Source organism: Oryx dammah, unplaced genomic scaffold (genome assembly GCF_014754425.2).
Source record: "Oryx dammah isolate SB20612 unplaced genomic scaffold, SCBI_Odam_1.1 HiC_scaffold_23, whole genome shotgun sequence".
NCBI classification, from domain to species: Eukaryota; Metazoa; Chordata; class Mammalia; order Artiodactyla; family Bovidae; genus Oryx; species Oryx dammah.
This window is the reverse complement of record NW_024070207.1, coordinates 70,910,765-70,931,015: the sequence shown is the minus strand read 5'-3', so window position 1 is coordinate 70,931,015 and position 20,251 is coordinate 70,910,765. Positions and strand designations below refer to the sequence as shown.

The 20,251-nt window shown below is 38.2% G+C and overlaps 1 protein-coding gene across 6 annotated transcripts in view; it reads right to left on the bottom strand.

Annotated features, from left to right (window-relative positions):
* PHKA1 (phosphorylase kinase regulatory subunit alpha 1) overlaps nt 1-20,251 on the bottom strand; it is a 158,659-nt gene that overhangs the window by 101,508 nt on the left and 36,900 nt on the right. For all 6 annotated transcript variants that reach the window (XM_040265681.1, XM_040265682.1, XM_040265683.1 and 3 more), the window contains exons 8-14: nt 19,417-19,563; nt 17,931-17,984; nt 16,194-16,316; nt 11,913-12,008; nt 10,899-11,006; nt 6,953-7,031; nt 51-185 (exon numbers count right to left, since the gene is read on the bottom strand). In XM_040265681.1, coding sequence (XP_040121615.1) covers nt 51-185; nt 6,953-7,031; nt 10,899-11,006; nt 11,913-12,008; nt 16,194-16,316; nt 17,931-17,984; nt 19,417-19,563 — 742 coding nt within the window. The remainder of the gene's footprint in view (nt 1-50; nt 186-6,952; nt 7,032-10,898; nt 11,007-11,912; nt 12,009-16,193; nt 16,317-17,930; nt 17,985-19,416; nt 19,564-20,251) is intronic.

Here is a 20,251-nt window from a genome sequence, read left to right as displayed (position 1 = left end):
GCCTGTATTGAATAATGCTTTGATTCTAGCAGGTTAGCCAATCTCCTTACCTAGGCTGGAATAAATGTGGCTGAGAATACGAGCTGGTTGTACTCTGATGGGGTATACCTCAGCAATGGTCTCCACGTCAATTCCCTTGTTCTTCAAAATGGATTTGATTTCTTCTGTTTCAGCTAGAATGGAAACTGTAGGAAAGAAAAAAAAAAGATGAGGTTAACAGAAAATTTTATTTCAACAAGAACCTAAAGATCTCTCAAGAAAGAAAGTGAAGTAGCTCAGTTGTGTCTGACTTTTTGTGACCCCATGGACTGTAGTGTATCAGGCTCCTTTGTCCATGGGATTTTCCAGGTAAGAATACTGGAGTGGGTTGCCATCTCCTTCTCCAGTAGATCTTCCCAACCCAGGGATTGAACCCAGGAAGTCCAAAAGATCTCTCTCAAGCTACACAATATTTTTTGAAGGGAAGATAAAAAGAAAAGAAGGAAATTAACAGTTATTACAAACTTAGGAAACAAGCATCATGCTAGGTACATAATGATATCTAATGGAAAAGGAACTAAGACCTTGTGACTAGAATATTCAATTCTGTTTTTTGTCTATATACCTATGTGCTTCTAGAGAACACCACACTTGCTTTGTATCTGGGTTTCTATGTTTAAATAGAAAAAAAGAGGCCAGGGACAGCATTATGAAGATAATAAAGAATACCCTAATGATACAAATCACTCTATAGCTAGAGAATGATAGAAGGCAAGGTAAATTCAGGATAAAGAATTGAGGTGCCCTATTTGAAATTGTGTGTGGTTGTTCTGGGGGATGGGGATAACACTTTTCTAGAGCCTACCAAGCCTGGCAACTCCCTTTTCATCCTGTTACACTCACATCTCAGAAGTGCTCATCATACTCACAAGGGAGAAGAAGTCCAGGCCAGCTCACTGACTCTTCCATTTATTTTCCCTTTATGGGACTGATACCTGTCTGGGGGCCAATAATCTGAATGGGACCTCAACTGGCTTAATGCTAAGCAATAGGGGCAAACATGAGCCCTACTCCTGCTTCTCTAGTGCCACTGTGTTGTGTTAGTTGCTCAGTCATGTCCGACTCTTTATGACCCCATGGACCCCACCAGGCTCTTCTGTCCATGGAATTCTCAAGGCAAGAACACTGGAGTGTGTTGCCATTTCCTTCTCTAGCTAGTGCCACAAGGTGTGTTGAATTGGGTTTATGAGAAAATTAAGGTGCCATTTGGTTCATGCCAGCTTACTAGTATTGTCTATGTTGAGTTTGGGGAGCAAAAGCCTAGTTAACAAAGTGCTACTCTGCATTCCTTTTCCATTATTTTTTGTGTATTTTTCTGTCTTGGGGAGCTCATGGTGTTGTGTTGCTGTGATCTGGGGCAGGATATGCAGGGTATTGTGATTACAGGGTCCTCTGGATATAACACCACCTTGATTACTTCTAACTGAAAAATGACAAAGATTCTCCAGGGAAAATATACAAAGGTAGAATAATGGTGGGATGACAAAATCCAGGGAAACACATGTGGTTATCCTTTCATTCACTAATAAACATTTACTAAGCACTTTAATGGATAAGACATTATGCTAAAAATTAGGGATTTAGAGATGAATAAGTTAGTGTCTCCTTCAAGGAGCTCACAGTGTAATAAAAGTGTCACATACATAAACTGATTATAAAACAAATTGCAAAGTATATATACATATATGTGTGTATATCTATCTATCTATCTATCTATCTGAACATTATGAGACCCCCCCAAGAGTGACACCTATCTAGTCTGAAGTTGGTAGACGGAAGTTTCGGAAAAGACTTCCTGAAGGAGTTGATGTCTAAGCTGAATTTGAAAGAATGAATAAGTTAGCCAGGAGAAAGAAGGGAATAAGAATGAGGAAATTAATTTTAGGTTGAAGATCGAGAATGATCATAAAACAGGAAAACAGAAAAGAGTATGTGTGTGTGTATGTGAGAGAGAGAGCAGTGGTGTGGGGACAACATATATTTCAATATTGCTGTAGCATGAAATATTTGAACAGTGGCAAAAATAAAAATAAACAACCCCCCACCAGCAACAAAATGAATCTCAAAAGGCAAATAGTGGTTAGATCATTATGGAGAGCATATGTGTCACTTTAAGGATTTTGCATTTTATCCTTGAGTACTAATTTCCAAATTGCATTCTCCTAAGCCCTAGGGTTCTGCAGAGAGCAATGCAGTTGGAAGCAGGAGTAGAGGGGACTAAAGGAGAGGTAAGTGAACCACGTTCTGGGGCCCCAGAAATACTTTCAACCCAATAACTCAGCATTTTCTGTTTTATCAAATATTTAGAAAATGCTTACTTGGTACCACTTATGTGCTAGATACTGCCATATGCTAGAGATACAAAGATAGACACGATCCTTGGAGAAAATGACATTTGACATTGAGTCTTGCTAGAAGGCTGAATAGGAATTACTCTGGCAAGCTGAAGGTAAAGGTAAGGAAGAAGTTGTTCCAGATAAAAAATAGCATAGACAAAGACTCATGGGCAACAGAAAACCAGGTAGATCTAGGAATAATAAAAAGTCCTTTATAGCAGGAGCATGGGGTGTAAAAGGACAATAATGAGAAATGACACTGAAGACAAGGTCAGGGACCAGATCATAAAGAGCCTTGTAAGTCTTGTTAAGAAAGCTGGTAATGGGAAGCCCTTGCAGAGTTGTAATCGGGGGAATAATACATCCATATCTTTATCTTAAAAAGAACATCTTTGAGTTGCTGAAAGAATAAACCGATATACCGTAGTCGACCTACACTGAAGACGAGGAGACCACTTAAAAAGTAACGCAAGAAAGAGATGCTGATTACTTAGATTAGGATCGTGACATTAAAGAGATGCTGATTACTTAGATTAGGATCGTGACATTGGTACTAGATAAACTTGATGGATTTCTGAATTATTTAGAAGGTAAAGAAATCAGAACTTGTTAACTGACTGAATGTAGGAGATGAGAGAGGGGGAGTTATTGAGAATGTTATTTGTTTAACTGTGAGAAAAGTGTACCATTTACTGACATAGGCAAATAGGGAGAAAAGCAGGCATGAGTGATGTAGAACTAGGAGGGTTCAACTGATTACTTTTAGACATTCTGAATTTAAAGTGCAGAAGTCATTAGCATAGAAAGAGATGAGATGGGTCAAGGAGAATGTATAGAAAAGAAGAAAAAAGGACCTAGAATATAACCTTCAGAAATTTCAACATATAAGAAATGGGCAGGTGAAGAAAAACCTGGGGGTGGGAGTAAGGGGTTCTTGTCTTATAGCTTATATTTTCTCTATGGTATAGGAGGTGAGGTCATCTGCTGAGAGGGGAGAAGTGAGGAGGCAGGAAAAGGGAAAAGGTTAGCAATGAGAGGAGGCTGATATATAGTAACAAATATTCTGAGTAAGAAGAGCAGTGGCCTATGGACAAAACTCCCAGGAACACCAACAGTTAAGGGGTAAGCAGAAGAGGAAGCCCAGAAAGAGAAATAATAAAATTTAGGTTGAAGGAGATCTAAAAATGTATTGTCTCACAGAAGACACAGGAGTTAAGAGTCTCAGAAACAAACAATAAGTGAAACAGAAAGACCCACTAAGAAATGGATTGAAAAATATTTACTGAGTTTGGCAATAACTTAAGCAAAAGCACTTTCAAAGGAATAATAAGCTAGTTGTAAAGGATATCAGAATGAATGGAATATAAATAAGTGGAAGTTTGGACAAGAAAGGAAGAGTAGGATAACTAGAGGGTGATGAAGATGTCAATTTACTAAAAATCAGAACCAACAGAGAAGAGTTTGAAGATGACAGGAAAGAGCAGGTTTCTAGGAAGGGTAGGGAAAAGGATAGGATCAACCATCAGAAGGGAGAGTTGGTGCTGAAGAGGAGAAAAAGCAACTGCTCTGAGACTAAAGATAAAGAGGTAAGAATGGGTTGAAGATATAAACAAGATTGTAGTTGGGGTTTGGGAAATTGACAAAGATCAGAACATTAACATTATCCAGCATGAAGTAGCAGGCCAAAAATGAGGCTGAAAATAAGCAGTAGGGTTGTTGAGAAAAATGAAAATGCTGACTAATAATAAGAACAAGGACTAACAGGAAGCACTGTGGGCCTAGTTGAGTTGGAGACTGTGGATTTACAGCACTACTGCTATGCTCACTTGTTTAATTTTTTTTTTCCTGGAAAATTTTAGCAAGGCAGGTATAGGATCAGAAAATAAGAAAGGCGATCTGGAGCTATGATTTTCCTTTGTGGGTGTAGCAGAAGTATGGTGCACTGGTGATTAAGATATTTAGATGACCAACTGAAAGGTAAGGAAGGATATTGTCATTGTTCAGTTGCTAAGTTGTGTCCAACTCTTTTGCGACCCATGGACTGTAGCCCATCACGCTCCACTGTCCATAGTATTTCCCAGGCAAGAATACTGGAGTCAGTTGCCATTTCCTTCTCCAAGGAATCTTCGTGACCCAGGGATCGAACCTGTGCCTTCTGCATTGGCAGGCGGATTCTTTACCACTGAGCCAACAGGGAAGCTAGGGAAGGACAGACTAGGAGAAAATAGACAAAAGTGTAACTGGGGGATGGGGCAGGGAGAGAAAACTGAAACAGTATGTAATTATGACTGGAGATTGGGACTTTTGGCACTGGAATATCTGAGGTAAAATAATTCTAATGTTTGGTCCTCAAAGTGAGTAGAGTACTGGTAGAGGGAAAGGTCACTAGGATTATGGATATCCAAGAATTCTGAGGCTAAAATATTAGATGGCACTTACTCTGATGTTGAAATCTATTGCTATGGCAGGAACTGAGGAAGAAGAGGAGGCTTTAAGCCAAGTCTCAAAGTCTCAAATGAATGAACAAGAGTAACCAGGAGACTAACATAGCCAGATGGCACAAGCTTCAAAGGGGAGCAAGCTTTCTTATGGAAGGAGAGTAATGGTCTTTTATATAATGTTCATTATGTACTAAATACCTCAGAGATATCGCAGGTTTGGTTCCAGATCACTGAAATAAAGTGAATATCATGATAAAGCAAGTCACACAAATTTTTAGCTTCCCAGTCTATATGTAAAAGTTATGCTTATACAAAACAAACTTATGGTTACCAAAAGGGATGACAGGGTAGAGGGGGGGATAAACTATTAGGAGTATGAGATCAATATATACACATTACTATATATAAAATAGGTAAACAAGGGAACTACACTCAATATCTTATAGCAGCCTATAATGGAAAAGAATCTGAAAAAGAATATATCTGTATGTGTGTGTGTATATATATATGTATATATATACACACACACATATATACGACTGAATCACTTTGCTGTACATTTGAAACTAACATAACATTGCAAATTAACTATACCTCAATTAAAAAATAAATAAAATTTAAAAATTTATGTTTACACTATGCTTTAATTTATTGTGTGCAACAGTATTGTATCTAAAAACACAATGTGAATGCCTCAGTTAAAAATACTTTATTATTATTAAAAATGCTAACCATCATCTGAGCCTTCAACAAGTCATAGTAGTAACATCAAAGATCACTGATCCCAGATTGCTATAACAAATACAATAATAATGAAAAGCTTGAAGTTTTGCTAGAATTATAAAATGTGACAGACACATGAAGAGAGCAAAGGCTCTTGGAAAAATGGTACCAATAGACTTGCTTGACATAAGGTTGCCATAGACCTTCAATTTGTTAAAAAAAAAAAAACACACACAGAATCTGCAAAGCACAATAAAGTGAAGCACAATAAAATGAAGTATGCATATATGTTGATTAAAAAAAGACTATCTTTATGACCACATAGGATGCCAAGTATAAAAAGGTTTAGAAAATACAAAGGATTATTTTTCTATATAGAATCCATTCCAATGGAGGTTGGGATTGAAATGGAGACATATTGGAGGAGCTTCACAGGAGGCTGTGCTGCTGTGTTGTGCTAAATGACTTCAGTCGTGTCTGACTCTTTGTGACCGCATGGCCTGTAATCCGCAAGGCTCCTCTGTCCATGGGATTTCCCAGGCAAGAATACTGGGGTGGGTTGCCATTTCCTCCTCCAGGCGATCTTCCCAACCCAGGGATCAAACCCGTGTTTCCTACATTAGCTGGTGGATTCTTTACCACAGAGCCACCTGGGAAACCCTTCACAGGAAGAACTAGTATCATATTGGATAGCGTTTTGGGGGAGTCAAAAGTCATCTGGAGTTTTCTACTCTAGGAGACTAGTATAATAGTGATATCATTGAGAGAGTTGGGAGAGGTAAAAGGATGGAAAGGAGACAAAAAAGGTCAGTTTTGCATTTAAAGCATAAGCTACAAAGATCCTTTATATATATTAGGGCTAGAATTCTTAACATGTTTATAGAACTTAGCCCAGTGTTTTGCATAAAGCAGATAACCTCAAAATTTAAGTTAATTGCTAGGAGCAAAAAAAAAAAAAAAAGATTTTGAACATTCTCTAAAGAGGTAATAATTGGAGCCATGAAAGAAATTTATTATGAAGGAGGCAGCCCTAGTGAACACACGCAGGGTGTAAATACAGAAATAACAAGTGTACAAGACTAAGTATACAACCATTAGGAGGATATGAGAAGAAAGAAATATTAGCAGAAAAAGCATAGAAGGAATACTCAGAACAAAAACAGAGATAATCAGGAGGCTATAATATATCATGGTGAAAAGAAATGAGTTTCCAGAAATAAGAAGTGGTTAAGAGTGGTTAAACATTTGCTCACAAGTAAGATTAATAGCAATTTTGAAACCAACAGAACCAAGTTGATAACATACATTTTTAAGCCTAACAAAATACTTCATAAAGAATAAAGTCATCATTTACTGGCCCAAATCAGACCTTTTAATATAAAGTTTTTAGATGTTGGGAATAAGAATACATACCTTGAACCACAACATCTGGCTTTGGTACAGTAGAAAACCTACGATTTAGGGGATCAATTTCTCCAGGAGCTAAAAATCCCTAAAGAAAATCCATAAAAAAGACAGATTATTATATCTCCAAAGAAAGCTAATATTGGAGGAGAAATAACATACCAGTGCCAGAAATGCATACCATAACATGTGAGAGGCAAGTATGGAAAGAAAGCAAATACCTTTACTGTATGAAAATGTTTAAACTCCTGAATTCACATCCAAATTAAATTTTGTCTGGAGTTAATTTCTAGTGGCTGCCACAAATTCTTTTTTGGAAATAGATGGGGTATAAAAGATAAACAGAAAGTTTTCTAGTTATACCTTCATTTTCTCTGCATGCACGATTATACAATCAGATCACAATGCTTATAATCAATAATTTAAGTCATCAGTCCTGTTGCTTTCACATTTACTCATATGCACTCTATGCTTTCTTTTCAGCAGATATCTTTTGACTTGACCTGAGTCTCTGTCTTTGATGAAATAAGATGAACTCATCCACTTAGCCCTTAAGAATATCATTTATCTCCTCATTTTTAATAGCATTTAATTTATTCTAATTGAATGAGAAAGTCACCAAGTAAAGATTTTAAACAAATCATTCTGCCCATTATTGCTACATTTATAATAATGTCAACCAAAGATGAACCTTTATGCTGTACACCTGAAACTCATAGTGATCTATGTCAATTATACTTCAAACCTGGGACAAACAAAACAAAAACAGCTGTAGAAAATAAACAAGTTACTTATTTATAAGTCAAAGAGTCTGGCTCAGAAAGGAAAGCTAAGTCCCACCCTAGATCCTCTAGGAGAGTGGTCCCCAACCTTTTTGGTACCAGGGACTGGTTTCATGGAAGACAGTTTTTCTACAGACTGGGGTGAGGGGCATGGTTTTAGGATGACTCAAATGCATTACATTTATTGGGGCTTCCCTTGTGGCTCAGCTTGTTAAGAATCTGCCTGCAATGTAGGAAACCTAGGTTTGATCCCTGGGTTGGGAAGATTCCCCTGGAGAAGGGAAAGGCTACCCACTCCAGCATTCTGTCCTGGAGAATTCCATTGACTATATAGTCCATGGGGTCGCAAAGAGTCGGACACGACTTTTACTTTCACTTATTTCTATTGGTATTACATCAGTTTCACCTCAGATCATCAGGCATTAGATCTTGGAGGTACAGGATCCCTGCTCTAGGATTATAGGGTTATAAGAAGAGGTGGCAAGAATACACAGAAGGACTGTACAAAAAAGATCTTCACGACCCAGATAATCATGATGGTGTGATCACTCATCTAGAGCCAGACATCCTGGAATGTGAAGTCAAGTGGGCCTTAGAAAGCATCACTACGAACAAAGCTAGTGGAGGTGATGGAATTCCAGTGGAGCTATTACAAATCCTGAAAGATGATGCTGTGAAAGTGCTGCATTCAATATGCCAGCAAATTTGGAAAACTCAGCAGTGGCCACAGGACTGGAAAAGGTCAGTTTTCATTCCAATCCCAAAGAAAGGCAACGCAAAAGAATTCTTAAACTACTGCACAATTGCACTCATCTCACACTCTAGTAAAGTAATGCTCAAAATTCTCCAAGCTAGGCTTCAGTAATATGTGAACTGTGAACTTCCTGATGTTCAAGCTGGTTTTAGAAAAGGCAGAGGAACCAGAGATCAAATTGCCAACATCCGCTGGATCATGGAAAAAGCAAGAGAGTTCCAGAAAAACATCTATTTCTGCTTTATTGACTATGCCAAAGCCTTTGACTGTGTGGATCACAATAAACTGTGGAAAATTCTGAAAGAGATGGGAATCCCAGACCACCTGACCTGCCTCTTGAGCAATCTGCATGCAGGTCAGGAAGCAACAGTTAGAAATGGACATGGAACAACAGACTGGTTCCAAATAGGAAAAGGAGTACGTCAAGGCTGTATATTGTCACCCTGCTTATTTAACTTATATGCAGAGTACATCATGAGAAACACTGGACTGGAAGAAACACAAGCTGGAATCAAGATTGCCGGGAGAAATATCAATCACCTCAGATATGCAGATGACACCACCCTTATGGCAGAAAGTGAAGAGGAACTAAAAAGCCTCTTGATGAAAGTGAAAGTGGAGACTGAAAATGTTGGCTTAAAGCTCAACATTCAGAAAACAAAGATATGGCATCCGGTCCCATCACTTCATGGGAAATAGATGGGGAAACAGTGGAAACAGTGTCAGACTTTATTTTTTGGGGCTCCAAAATCACTGCAGATGGTGACTGCAGCCATGAAAGTAAAAGACGCTTACTCCTTGGAAGAAAAGTTATGACCAACCTAGATAGCATATTTAAAAGCAGAGACATTACTTTGCCGACTAAGGTCCGTCTAGTCAAGGCTATGGTTTTTTCTGTGGTCATGTATGGATGTGAGAGTTGGACTGTGAAGAAGGCTGAGCGCCGAAGAATTGATGCTTTTGAACTGTGGTGTTGGAGAAGACTCTTGAGAGTCCCTTGGACTGCAAGGAGATCCAACCAGTCCATTCTGAAGGAGATAAGCCCTGGGATTTCTTTGGAAGGAATGATGCTAAAGCTGAAACTCCAGTACTTTGGCCACCTCACGCAAAGAGTTGACTCATTGGAAAAGACTCTGATGCTGGGAGGGACTGGGGGCAGGAGGAGAAGGGGATGACAGAGGATGAGATGGCTGGATGGCATCACTGAGTCGATGGACGTGAGTCTGAGTGAACTCTGGGAGTTGGTGATGGATAGGGAAGCCTGGTGTGCTGCGATGCATGGGGTCACAGAGAGTTGGACACGACTGAGCAACTGAACTGAAGTGAATCCTATAATGCCTGGGTTATAGCTTATATGATAACCTATAATGGGGAAGTAGATTTGTCAACAAATCTGGAAAACTCTGAGAAAGGGAAAGCTTCTTATGGCTCAAAATGTCACAAATAAGCTGAACATAAAGTAAGAAATTCCTAAGTGCTTCATTAAGAACTGTATCAGCAGAGTTTAATGTAAAGAACTTATAAAGGGCCCCTTATCAACAAACAAAGAAACAAAACACTATGATGCTCATAAACACTTGTCATGGTACCTAAAATTTTCTCATCAGTTTATTCAATTAAAGAATGAAACATGTTGCTTGGAAAAGTTAGCACTTAACTCCATTAAGTCATTACAGAAAAAAAGTGAAAGTGTTAGTCGCTCAGTTGTGTCTGACTTTTTGTGACCCCATGGACTATAGCCCACCAGGCTTCTCTGTCCATGAAATTCTCCAGGCAAGAATACTCGAGTGGGCAGCCATTCCCTTCTCCAGGGGATCTTTGTAACCCAGGAATTGAATCCAGGTCTCTTGCATCGCAGGCAGATTCTTTACCATCTGAGCCACCAGGGATAAATCATTACTATCCAAGAACAATTACGTTCACAGTCACCAGACAAGGCACCACGGGGCATTTCCAGCCTGATCTCAGAGCAACTTCAAGTACAGTACCGGGGTAGGAAGCCCTGGGCAAGCATGAGGGACATGGTTGCCAGGGGGAAAGATTTTTGCCAAGGATTGGCCATGTTCCCACTCTGGAACTGGAGGAGATTTTGTAATTAAGGCAGAACACAAAAGGCTACTCACAAATATTGTTGTTTAGTTGCTGAGGCGTGTCTGACTCTTTTGCAACCCATGGATTGTAGCCCGCCAGGCTCCTCTGTCCATGGGTTTTCCCAGGTAAGAATACTGGAGTGGGTTGCAGTTCCTTCTCCAGGGAACCTTCCTGACCCAGGAATTGAACCTCAGTCTCCTGCACTGGCAGGCAGATTCTTATGACTGAGCCACCAGGGAAACTTGCACTCACAAATGAGTTCCTGACAAATCTGTTTGTTATGGTGACTGAAGCAGAAAAGTAGAAGAGCCTTGAAGTTTCCCCTTACCTCTGCCATCAAGCTTCCTAAAATGTATAGAGACTGTCCCCACATATGAGGCAGTTTGCCCATGGGGACTCGGTCCACAGTGTGAGGATTTTTATATTCTTCATCAACCTAAATTACAAAAGATAACAAGATAAAGAAAAAGAAGGTTTAAGATACTAGACAACAAAAAGGGCGAGTCTGGACTGTGATTCATATTCTATAAAACAGTCACATATGCAATACACTACAAAGTCAAGTACTATGATAGCAGTCTAGGACAGTGCTTCTCTAACTGTGTGCACCACCTGAGGGTCTGGTCCAAAGGCAGATTCTGACTGAGTAGATGTGGGGGAAGGCCTGAAATCTGCATTTATAACAAGCTCTCAGGTGATGCTGCTGATGTTTCTAGGAGCTTAGTCCATTCAACCCCAGTAGCATGGAAGACTGCATCTCTCCCTCAGCTAATGTTCTGCAATGGGAGACGAGGAACAATGGTAATCTTGACTGGCATTTTGAGAAAATGGAGACATACTTCATTTTCTAAGTCTGATCTACTCAATTAATCACAGATGACTATATCACAGCAGAAAAATATCAAATACTGAGAGTTCACACAGAACTTCACTCTAGTTCAGCCTACTGATCTCCATGCCATTCTCAACTTTAAAGTTTGATTAAAAAAATAATCTCTGAATAATTTATTTTAAAAAATTGAGATATAGCTGACATACAAAAAGGCCATATGTATTTAGCATATGCATCTTGATGAGTGTGAGGATAAATATACACCCATGAAACTACCATTGAAAGGTTTGGTCTTGCCCTCATCTCACTCAGCAACAGTACCATAACCAAGCCTGCTTTAAAACTTTATTTTCAAAGGAATAAAATAATATTTTTATTGTCCTATACCTAAAGACAGACTCTAGAACATTAAAATCAAAAGATTAAAATTCACTTGAGTCAGACAAGGCAGTCCTTTTGAGGTACTGCTTCTCTTCCCCCAGCTCCATATTAGGGCACTGGCCAGCTCACCTTGTCAGGAGGAACACTGTACAACTCTGGCAGAAGTGGGACTCCATTTTTGCCCTTGATGAGGACTACTTCAAGAGCCTCTCTGTATTCTTGAACCTGTAGATAAAAGAAAAGGAGAACAAAGTTTATAGAGAATTACCTTTGGGGAGCTAGAAGAGGGTTGTAGCCAAAGAAGATTCTATTGTAAAGGAATGTATTCACCTAGAGAAAGGGAGAAGAAAGGGAAGTAGAATTTACTAAATGCTTATTAGAGGTCAGATATTATGCTAGGAGTTTTGCATATGTTAATGGATTTAACTTTAATAACCATTCAGGTATGTGTAATTAAAGCCTATTTGCAGGGAAATTAAGGCTCAAGGAAGTTATGAGCTTGTGGAAGATGACACAGCCAGTGCAAGGTTGAGTCCAGATTTGAGTCCAAGTCAACCTGCCTCCATGGGTCTACTTTTATCCACTATGTACTAACCTAAGTACAGCTTATTGACTGTACATGTAATTGCTTTTAAAACTGTATTGTCCCTGCCAAATTAAGTTTCTATTATGATCAAGTTTACATTTTTTGCTTAACAATTTGCTGTGGATTAGTAATACATAAAAAGTAAAAAAAAAAAAAAACACTATAATTCATGATGGAAAAAATATACAGTCAGTTCTGCTGTAATAGTTGTTTTGAAAGCACAAATGTGTTCCAATGCATTTGATATATTAGTGAACGATTTGAGCATAACATAAATTTCATATCTGCTTCTGCACAATTTCAACCTGAGAATGCACTCAGCTGAAAGGAGTCTTTAAGAATACACAACACACACACATACACAACCTCAGGAGAACCACGAAACACAATCCACATGTGGTGTTATAACTTTCCATCCAATTTTAAGTAACTCTCCTTCTACAACTCTCCAGCTGCTCTTATGGTCACTTTGGCTACATGGCTCTGTGCCTTTCCTTCTACTTAATTTCCCCCTCTATTCCCTCCTCGGCTTATTTTTATTCTTCTTCTCTGCTTAATATTCTTTTTTTCCCCTCTTAAACTATCTCTTGAGCTATGGCTCAGTTGGTAAAGAATCCGCCTGCAATGCAGGAGACCCTGGTTCGATTCCTGGGTTGGGAAGATGCCCTGGAAAAGGAATAGGCTACCCACTCCAGTATTCTTGGGCTTCCCTTGTGGCTCAGCTGGTAAAGAATCTGCCTGCAATGCAGGAGACCTGGGTTTGATCCCTGGGTTGGGAAGATCCCCTGGAGAAGGGAAAGGCTACCCACTCCAGTATTCTGGCCTGGAGAATTCCATGGACTATACAGTCCATGGGGTCACAGAGTCAGACACAACTGTGTGACTTTCACTTTCACGCTCTCTCTCTTTTCTTCTCTTCCTCTGGCACATGGAGTAGCAAGCATGGGAGCCCTGTGAGGTACACATACTCACAAGTAAACTTCAGATGTTTTTCAAGTACAAGGGCTATATCTTTGTGGTATTTATGTATTTCTTAAACATTTAACACGTATAAAGCTGTGTTACTGCTTTTTCAATTATGAGAAAACCAAACACTAAAAATTATATTTGAAATATGAAACAAGTTAATCCAAAATTTTAATAATAATATTAAATTTAATAAATATTTTAATAGTAGCATAATATTTTATATGCATGATCTCTAACTTAACATTTCCTTCTTGTTGAACATTTAAATTATCACCAGACTTAATTTATATGAATGTAATAATGATGAGCAGAATTGTATGTAAATGTATGCTATTTGCAAAATAATTTTCTCAGAATATAATTTTTGAAAGAGGAATGAATGAATGCTTTAAAGCCACTAATGTGTATTTGTGGTACTGTTTTTATTAGGTTCCTATCATTTTGTATATATTTCTGAGAAACTTTTTAAGTGTTGTTCCCAGACCACATTTTCCCACAAACCCTATAGTTTTTACTTCTCGAATATGCAGAGCATGGTAATTTTTAGGTAACATATGTGTCTCATTATAGCCAAACTGACTGTACCTTGTACATATCACGTCTTTATCTGTGGAAGTGAAAGAATTTTAGTGCTATACAGTTCTTCAATGAAGAGAGAAAAATTATCCTCATCATATGTACAGGCATATCTTGTTTTATTATACTTTATTGTGCTTCACAGATACTGCTTTTTTTGTTGTGTTTGTTTTTACAAACTGAAGGTTTGTAGCAACCCTGCATTGCTCAAGTCTACTGGCACCACTTTTTCAACAGCATTTGCTCATTTTGTGTCTCTGTGTCATGTTTTTTGGGATTCTCACAGTATCTCAAAGTATGTAAAACCAAAGGATTATGACCTATGGAAGGCTCAGATGATGCTTATTATTTTTTAGCAATAAACTATTTCTAATTAAGGTATATACATTGTTTTTTCTTTTAGCCATAAAATGCTATTATACACTTAGTAGAATGTAGGATAAACATAACTTTTATAAGTACTGGGAAACAAAAAAAATTTCATATTACTTGCTTTATTGACATAGTTGCAGTCTTTATGCTGGTCTGGAACTGAACCTGCGAATCTCTGAGGTATGCCTGCACAGAGAAACTAAAGAAGTCAATAATAGTACCTAGGCTACTCAGTGGTCAGTAGCAACATTGGGAAAAGAATAAAAAAGAATCCAGGTCTTCCAACTCTTTTCTTCCTCCCAAGAGTTTAAAAAACCTAAATGTGCTTTATACTCAATTGGCACATTTAACAAATAAATCTTTCTTTGAGCAAGCACAGTTTTTGATAAGTTATTTTGTGGAATTTGAAAAGGACTGAAAAAAAATGGTAGAATCAAAATAGCGTGGTCAAGATAAGGCAGGTATTTCTATTATTGTTTTTCTTGCTCAAAAAAATATACTCTATAATTTACTAAAGCTTAGAGAAATAACCCTTCGTGCCCCTGAAACTTTGGTGTACCTCTATTATTTAAACTCACATTGGTAGTTGCAGACTACTATTGGCCAAAACATTCAAATTACACAAAGCTGTATTTTATGTAACTGAGTAAAATGAATTCCAAATGTGTTGTTTTTATGTCCAAGTTTAGAACACAGCCAATTTGCAGAATGCCTGACATTAAACTTACTTGATTAAATTGTCTAGTCTCACTGTTTTCCAACAATGGTTTCTGAACTACTTTATTTGTGTAGCTAAAAAAGCAATGATGACTGTGTTTTGTGGGGTGAGGACAGGGTATAACTGGGTTGCTGTTTTGTTTTGTTTGCTAAAGTCAGAACATCATTTCCAAGATTTGTTTTTTAAAAAGACATATAAAGTCAGGAGGTAAATTCAAGTATTTCTGATGACTAAGGCAAATAGACAGGACTTGCTATTCTGCTTTCTATATTTACTAAAAGTCAGGTCTGAGTGATAGCAATATCTAGGTCTTCTAACTCTTGTTTTTAAATTAAACACTATTTTGTATTGGGGTATACAGCTGGTTAACAATATTGTGATATTTCAGGTGAACAGTGAAAGGACTCAGCCAGACATATACATGTATCCATTCTTCCCCAAACTATCTCCCATCCAGGCTTCCACATAACATTGAGCAGATTTCCCTGTGCTATACAGTAGGACCTGGGTTATCCATTTTGAAATATAGCAGTGTGTTTCTAGGTCTTTTAACTCTTTTTGTTGGGGGAGGAATGTAGTCAAAATTTTACTTTTTTCAATTAATTTAATTGGAGGATAATTACTTTACAATATTATGATGGTTTTTGCCATACATCAATGTGAATTTGCCACAGATATTTATGTCCCCCCCATCCTGAACTCCCCTTCCACCTCCCTTCCTGCTCTGTCCCTCTGGGTTGTCCCAGAGCACTGGTTTTTGGTGCCCTGCTTCATGCATCAAACTTGCACTGTTCATCTGTTTTACATATGATAATGTACATGTTTCAGTGCTATTCTCTAACATAGTACCCTCAACTACTAGTCTCTAGGAAAGTGGTACTTAACCTTTTGGTAACCAGGGACCAGTTCTGTGGAAAAGAATTTTTCCACAGACCTAGGGGCATGTGGTGGTTTCGGGATGATTCAAGTGCATTACATTTGTTGCACACTTTATTTCTAGTATTATTACATCAGCTTTACCTTGGCTCATCAGGCATTGGATCCTGGAGGTCAGGGACCCCTGTGAAGACTACTGTGTGTCCTCCCTATTAGGAAGACTTCCATTTGGGCATAAGGTCAGCACAGTCATTAACTGAAAGAGGAAGATGTAATAACAATCTGCTGAAAAGCCCTTTCCCCAGCACATTACCTGTTCTGCATTGCCACTAAAGACCCCATCAAGGATAAAGTATGTCCAGAACAATGGCCATTCACACTCAATGTTTTCAAATAACTTCAGCTCAGCTGGTTCATAGTACAGACGATTGGGATCCTAGTAAAGACAATAAACAAAGTCTGTCTTATTACTCCAAGATCAGACTATATCTTTAGTTCAGAGGTATTACAACACACAGTCTTTCATCACTAATAGTTTGTTTCAGAGAAGGCAGCTCACATACACACTCTCCTCCTTTAGCAAATACTGGTGGCTCAGACAGTAGAGTCTGTCTGCAATGCAAGAGACCTGGCTTCAATCCCTGGGTTGGGAAGATCTCCTGGAAAAGGAAATGGCTACTCATTCCAGTATTCTTGCTTGGAGAATTCCATGGACAGAAGAGCATGGCGGCCTACAGTTCATGGGGTCACAAAGAGTTGGACATGACTGAGCGACTAACACTTTGTCATGTGGTTCTAACTAGTAGAACTAGGATAAAAATGATACTACAGGCAGATGTATGAGGAAGTGAGACTAATTTGTAATAACCTTGAGTCTGGTTTTGTACTTGTTAACTTTGAGGTAGTAGCAGAACATACAAATAAAAATGTTTAGAAGGACAGCAAGTTGGGAATCATCCTTGAAGATGTGACTCATGAAACACAAGTTATAGCTGTAGTATCTATATACAATGAATAAGCAGCCCAAGAACAGAAACTCGCTAAATCCTCAGTTTGGTGAAGGAGAACAGAAAGAGGGGAAAAATTTGGGTGGCATTGAGTTGGCGAAATTAAAATAGGAAAATAATTTCAAGAAAATGTAGTGGTAGGTAACAGAGACATCAAACCTATTTTTATTGTGTTTTTTTTCAGTGTCTATAGTGAAATCAGTAAAATCTAGTTATAGTCCATAAAACTATATAAAACTATCTATCCATTGTAATTTGGATTATGATTTGAATAAAATTAAATTCATCTAAAAACAGAGAATAAGGACCTAGAAAATTCTACTAGATTGGTTACTCAGGAGATTATGATGATATTTCAGAGTACAATGTTAATAGATTAGTGGGGGCAGAAGTCAAAAGGCCTAAAGTAGAACATGGAAGAAAGGAAGTAAACCAGAAGAGTATGAGCTCAGTAATTAAAAAAATTATAATGGCTCTCAACCAGCTGACCTGAGCTACATTGCCAATGAAAATAATTAACAATCACTCATTCTCTTTTTAATAATACTTAATTTTCTTCATTGATGTTTCCAAGAAAAATTTTTGACAAGTGGAACAAAAGAAAGTTAACTTTTCAAGATCAAGTACTGTTTAGAATTAATCAACTGCAAAAGGTAGAAGGGATCCAAAAGGATCTACTGACAAAAAGAGTTTTCCTTTGTAATTATTGAATATTTCAGGAGGAATACTTTGAGACTATGTAAATACTCTGTTTCTGCTAAAATTTTCATCCAGTGATGTAAGCATCCATCAGTAGCTCTTTCCTGAAACTAAACAACTTCAAGAGGTGGAAGGATGTACACTTTCCTCTATTTTATTTAATATGGAACAGCTCAGAGAAAACCTGGCAACTAATTCCCAAAAAGGCAGCAAGCATCAGTCATTGTTACCCTGTTTAGTAATTATTTGAAGTAATATTGATGAGATACATATTTTCTCTGAATGAAGCTGCAGTTAGTAGTGACCATTCTATCTTGGACTCATTTTGGGGAAAACAAACCTACCTCTTTAGGAGTTTTATATCCATCTCGTAGAAAGCGACAACAACCATAACGACCCTGGAAATGCAGAGGAAACAAGTAAGAAGCACGTACATTGGTACAGCAATATAATTAATCAGAAATGCATCCTCTACAACAGCTACATGTGCCAACCTTTCAACAACATAGAAATTATACCTAAAAAATAATTGAAAAAAACTCTGATATCAGTCCAGCAACAGAAACCAATTTCAGCAATGTGATTTCAAGTGAGGGCTAAGTTATAGGCTCTTCCCCAAAGCAAAGTTCTTATTTTATCTTCTCCATGGCTTTCTACCATCGGATAAGTCTATGACAGCTCAATTACAAACCTATGTGGTTCTGCTCACACAGTTCTTACAAGACTGCAGTTTTTTTGTTTCTAAAGGAAACACATTTAAAAAATTTTGAGATCATTTGAGACTTACAGAAGAGTTCCAAAAACAGTACAGAGTCCCCATATTTCCTTCAACCATGGTCCCCTAATGTTAATATCTTATATAACCATAGAACATTTTGTTGTTTCTGTTGTTTAGTTGCCAAGTCACGCCCCACTCTTTTCTGGCCCACCAGGCTCCTCTGTCCATGGGATTTCCCAGGCAAGAATACTGGAGTGGGTTGCCATTTGCTTCTCCAGGGGATCTTCCTGACCCAGGAATTAAACCTGCATCTCCTGCATTGGCAGGCAGATTCTTTCCCACTGAGTCATCTGGGAAGCCCATAGGACATTCACCAAAACTAAAAAACTAACCTTGGTACAACACTAATAACCAAAGTACATAACTTATTTGGATTTCACCAGACTTTTCATTAACGCTTTTTTTCTGTTCCAGTATCCAGTTTAGGGTCCCACTGCATTTAGCTGTCATGTTTCCTTGCTGCTGCTGCTGCTAAGTCGCTTCAGTCATGTCCGACTCTGTGCGACCCCAGAGACAGCAGCCCACCAGGCTCCGCCGTCCCTGGGATTCTCCAGGCAAGAACACTGGAGTGGGTTGCCATTTCCTTCTCCAATGCATGAAACTGAAAAGTGAAAGTGAAGTCGCTCAGTCGTGTCCGACTCTTCGCGACCCCATGGACTGCAGCCCACCAGGCTTCTCCGTCCATGAGATTTTCCAGGCAAGAGTACTGGAGTGGGGTGCCAGTTTCTTCTAATCTGTGACCATTCTGCAGTCTTTCCTTGTTTTTCATCATCTCAGCGTTTTTGAAGAGCATCTGCCAGTTATTTTGTAGAATGTCCCTGAATTTGATTTGAGGTACTACGTTCTTGGGAAGGACATCACAGAGGTGCTAGGCACTTCTCAGTGCACTGTATCAGGGCATATACATGATATTACTACTACTTATTACTGGTGATGTTAACTCTGATTGCTTGGTTAAATCACTGACACAGGCCACATTCAAGGCCCACAAAGATACTAATTTTGCCTTAAAATTAGAGCCCTAAAGAAAAGAAAGGCACATATGGACATACTTGAAGCTTGGTGATGATTTCCTGTTTTGTGAGCTCCACCAACTGGTTATCCTCTACTGCAAAGGCTGGGAAGGAAATAACTGAAAGTAAACTAGCATCAACTTCTTTAGATGTTGAAGCCCGGGGGAGTATTGAATTCAGGATAGACTGAAAGAAAGGAAAGAAAGGAAGTCAAATGTAGCACATTAGTAAGTGGCCTGGGATTATAAAACTAATAGCTTTAATTTCAAAAGATTTATGTTGAAGAAAATAATTTAAATGAAAATCTAAAAAATGATTCAATAGTGAGAGCTTAGAAGACTAGCTACTTCTATAAATCATCCCTTGTCTTAATCATTCTCTCAGTGTTTCCTAATCCTGATTTTTAAGTAGCTGCCAATGGATAAAGAATACTCTAAGCATCATTTTTCTACCCATAATCCTGTTGCTCCATTAACAACTATTTAAGCATAAATATAGCTGCTGGGAAGCAGGATATAGAAAGCTTAGCTCCTATATCCCCCAAATTTATCTTCTCATTTGAAAATTTTGCATTTTTAAAATTAGAAAGTAAGATTATATTCACTAGAACACCATGGGGGTCCAATCAGGGTTTGAAGAAGATGGGAAAAGCCATACTGTCAATGACAAGAACCTTTATCTTTCAATATATGAAGTAATCTTAAACAAAACTGAAGATATGCATTTACCATGTAAACAATCTAATTTCCAAACATCTAACCCTAATGCCAATGGGGACAAGAGAAATTCAGAACCACTATCAAGAACACTCAAAATCTATCACCTCTTGTTCTCTTGGTATATTTAGAAAAGCAGATACAATAGAGGATAATTT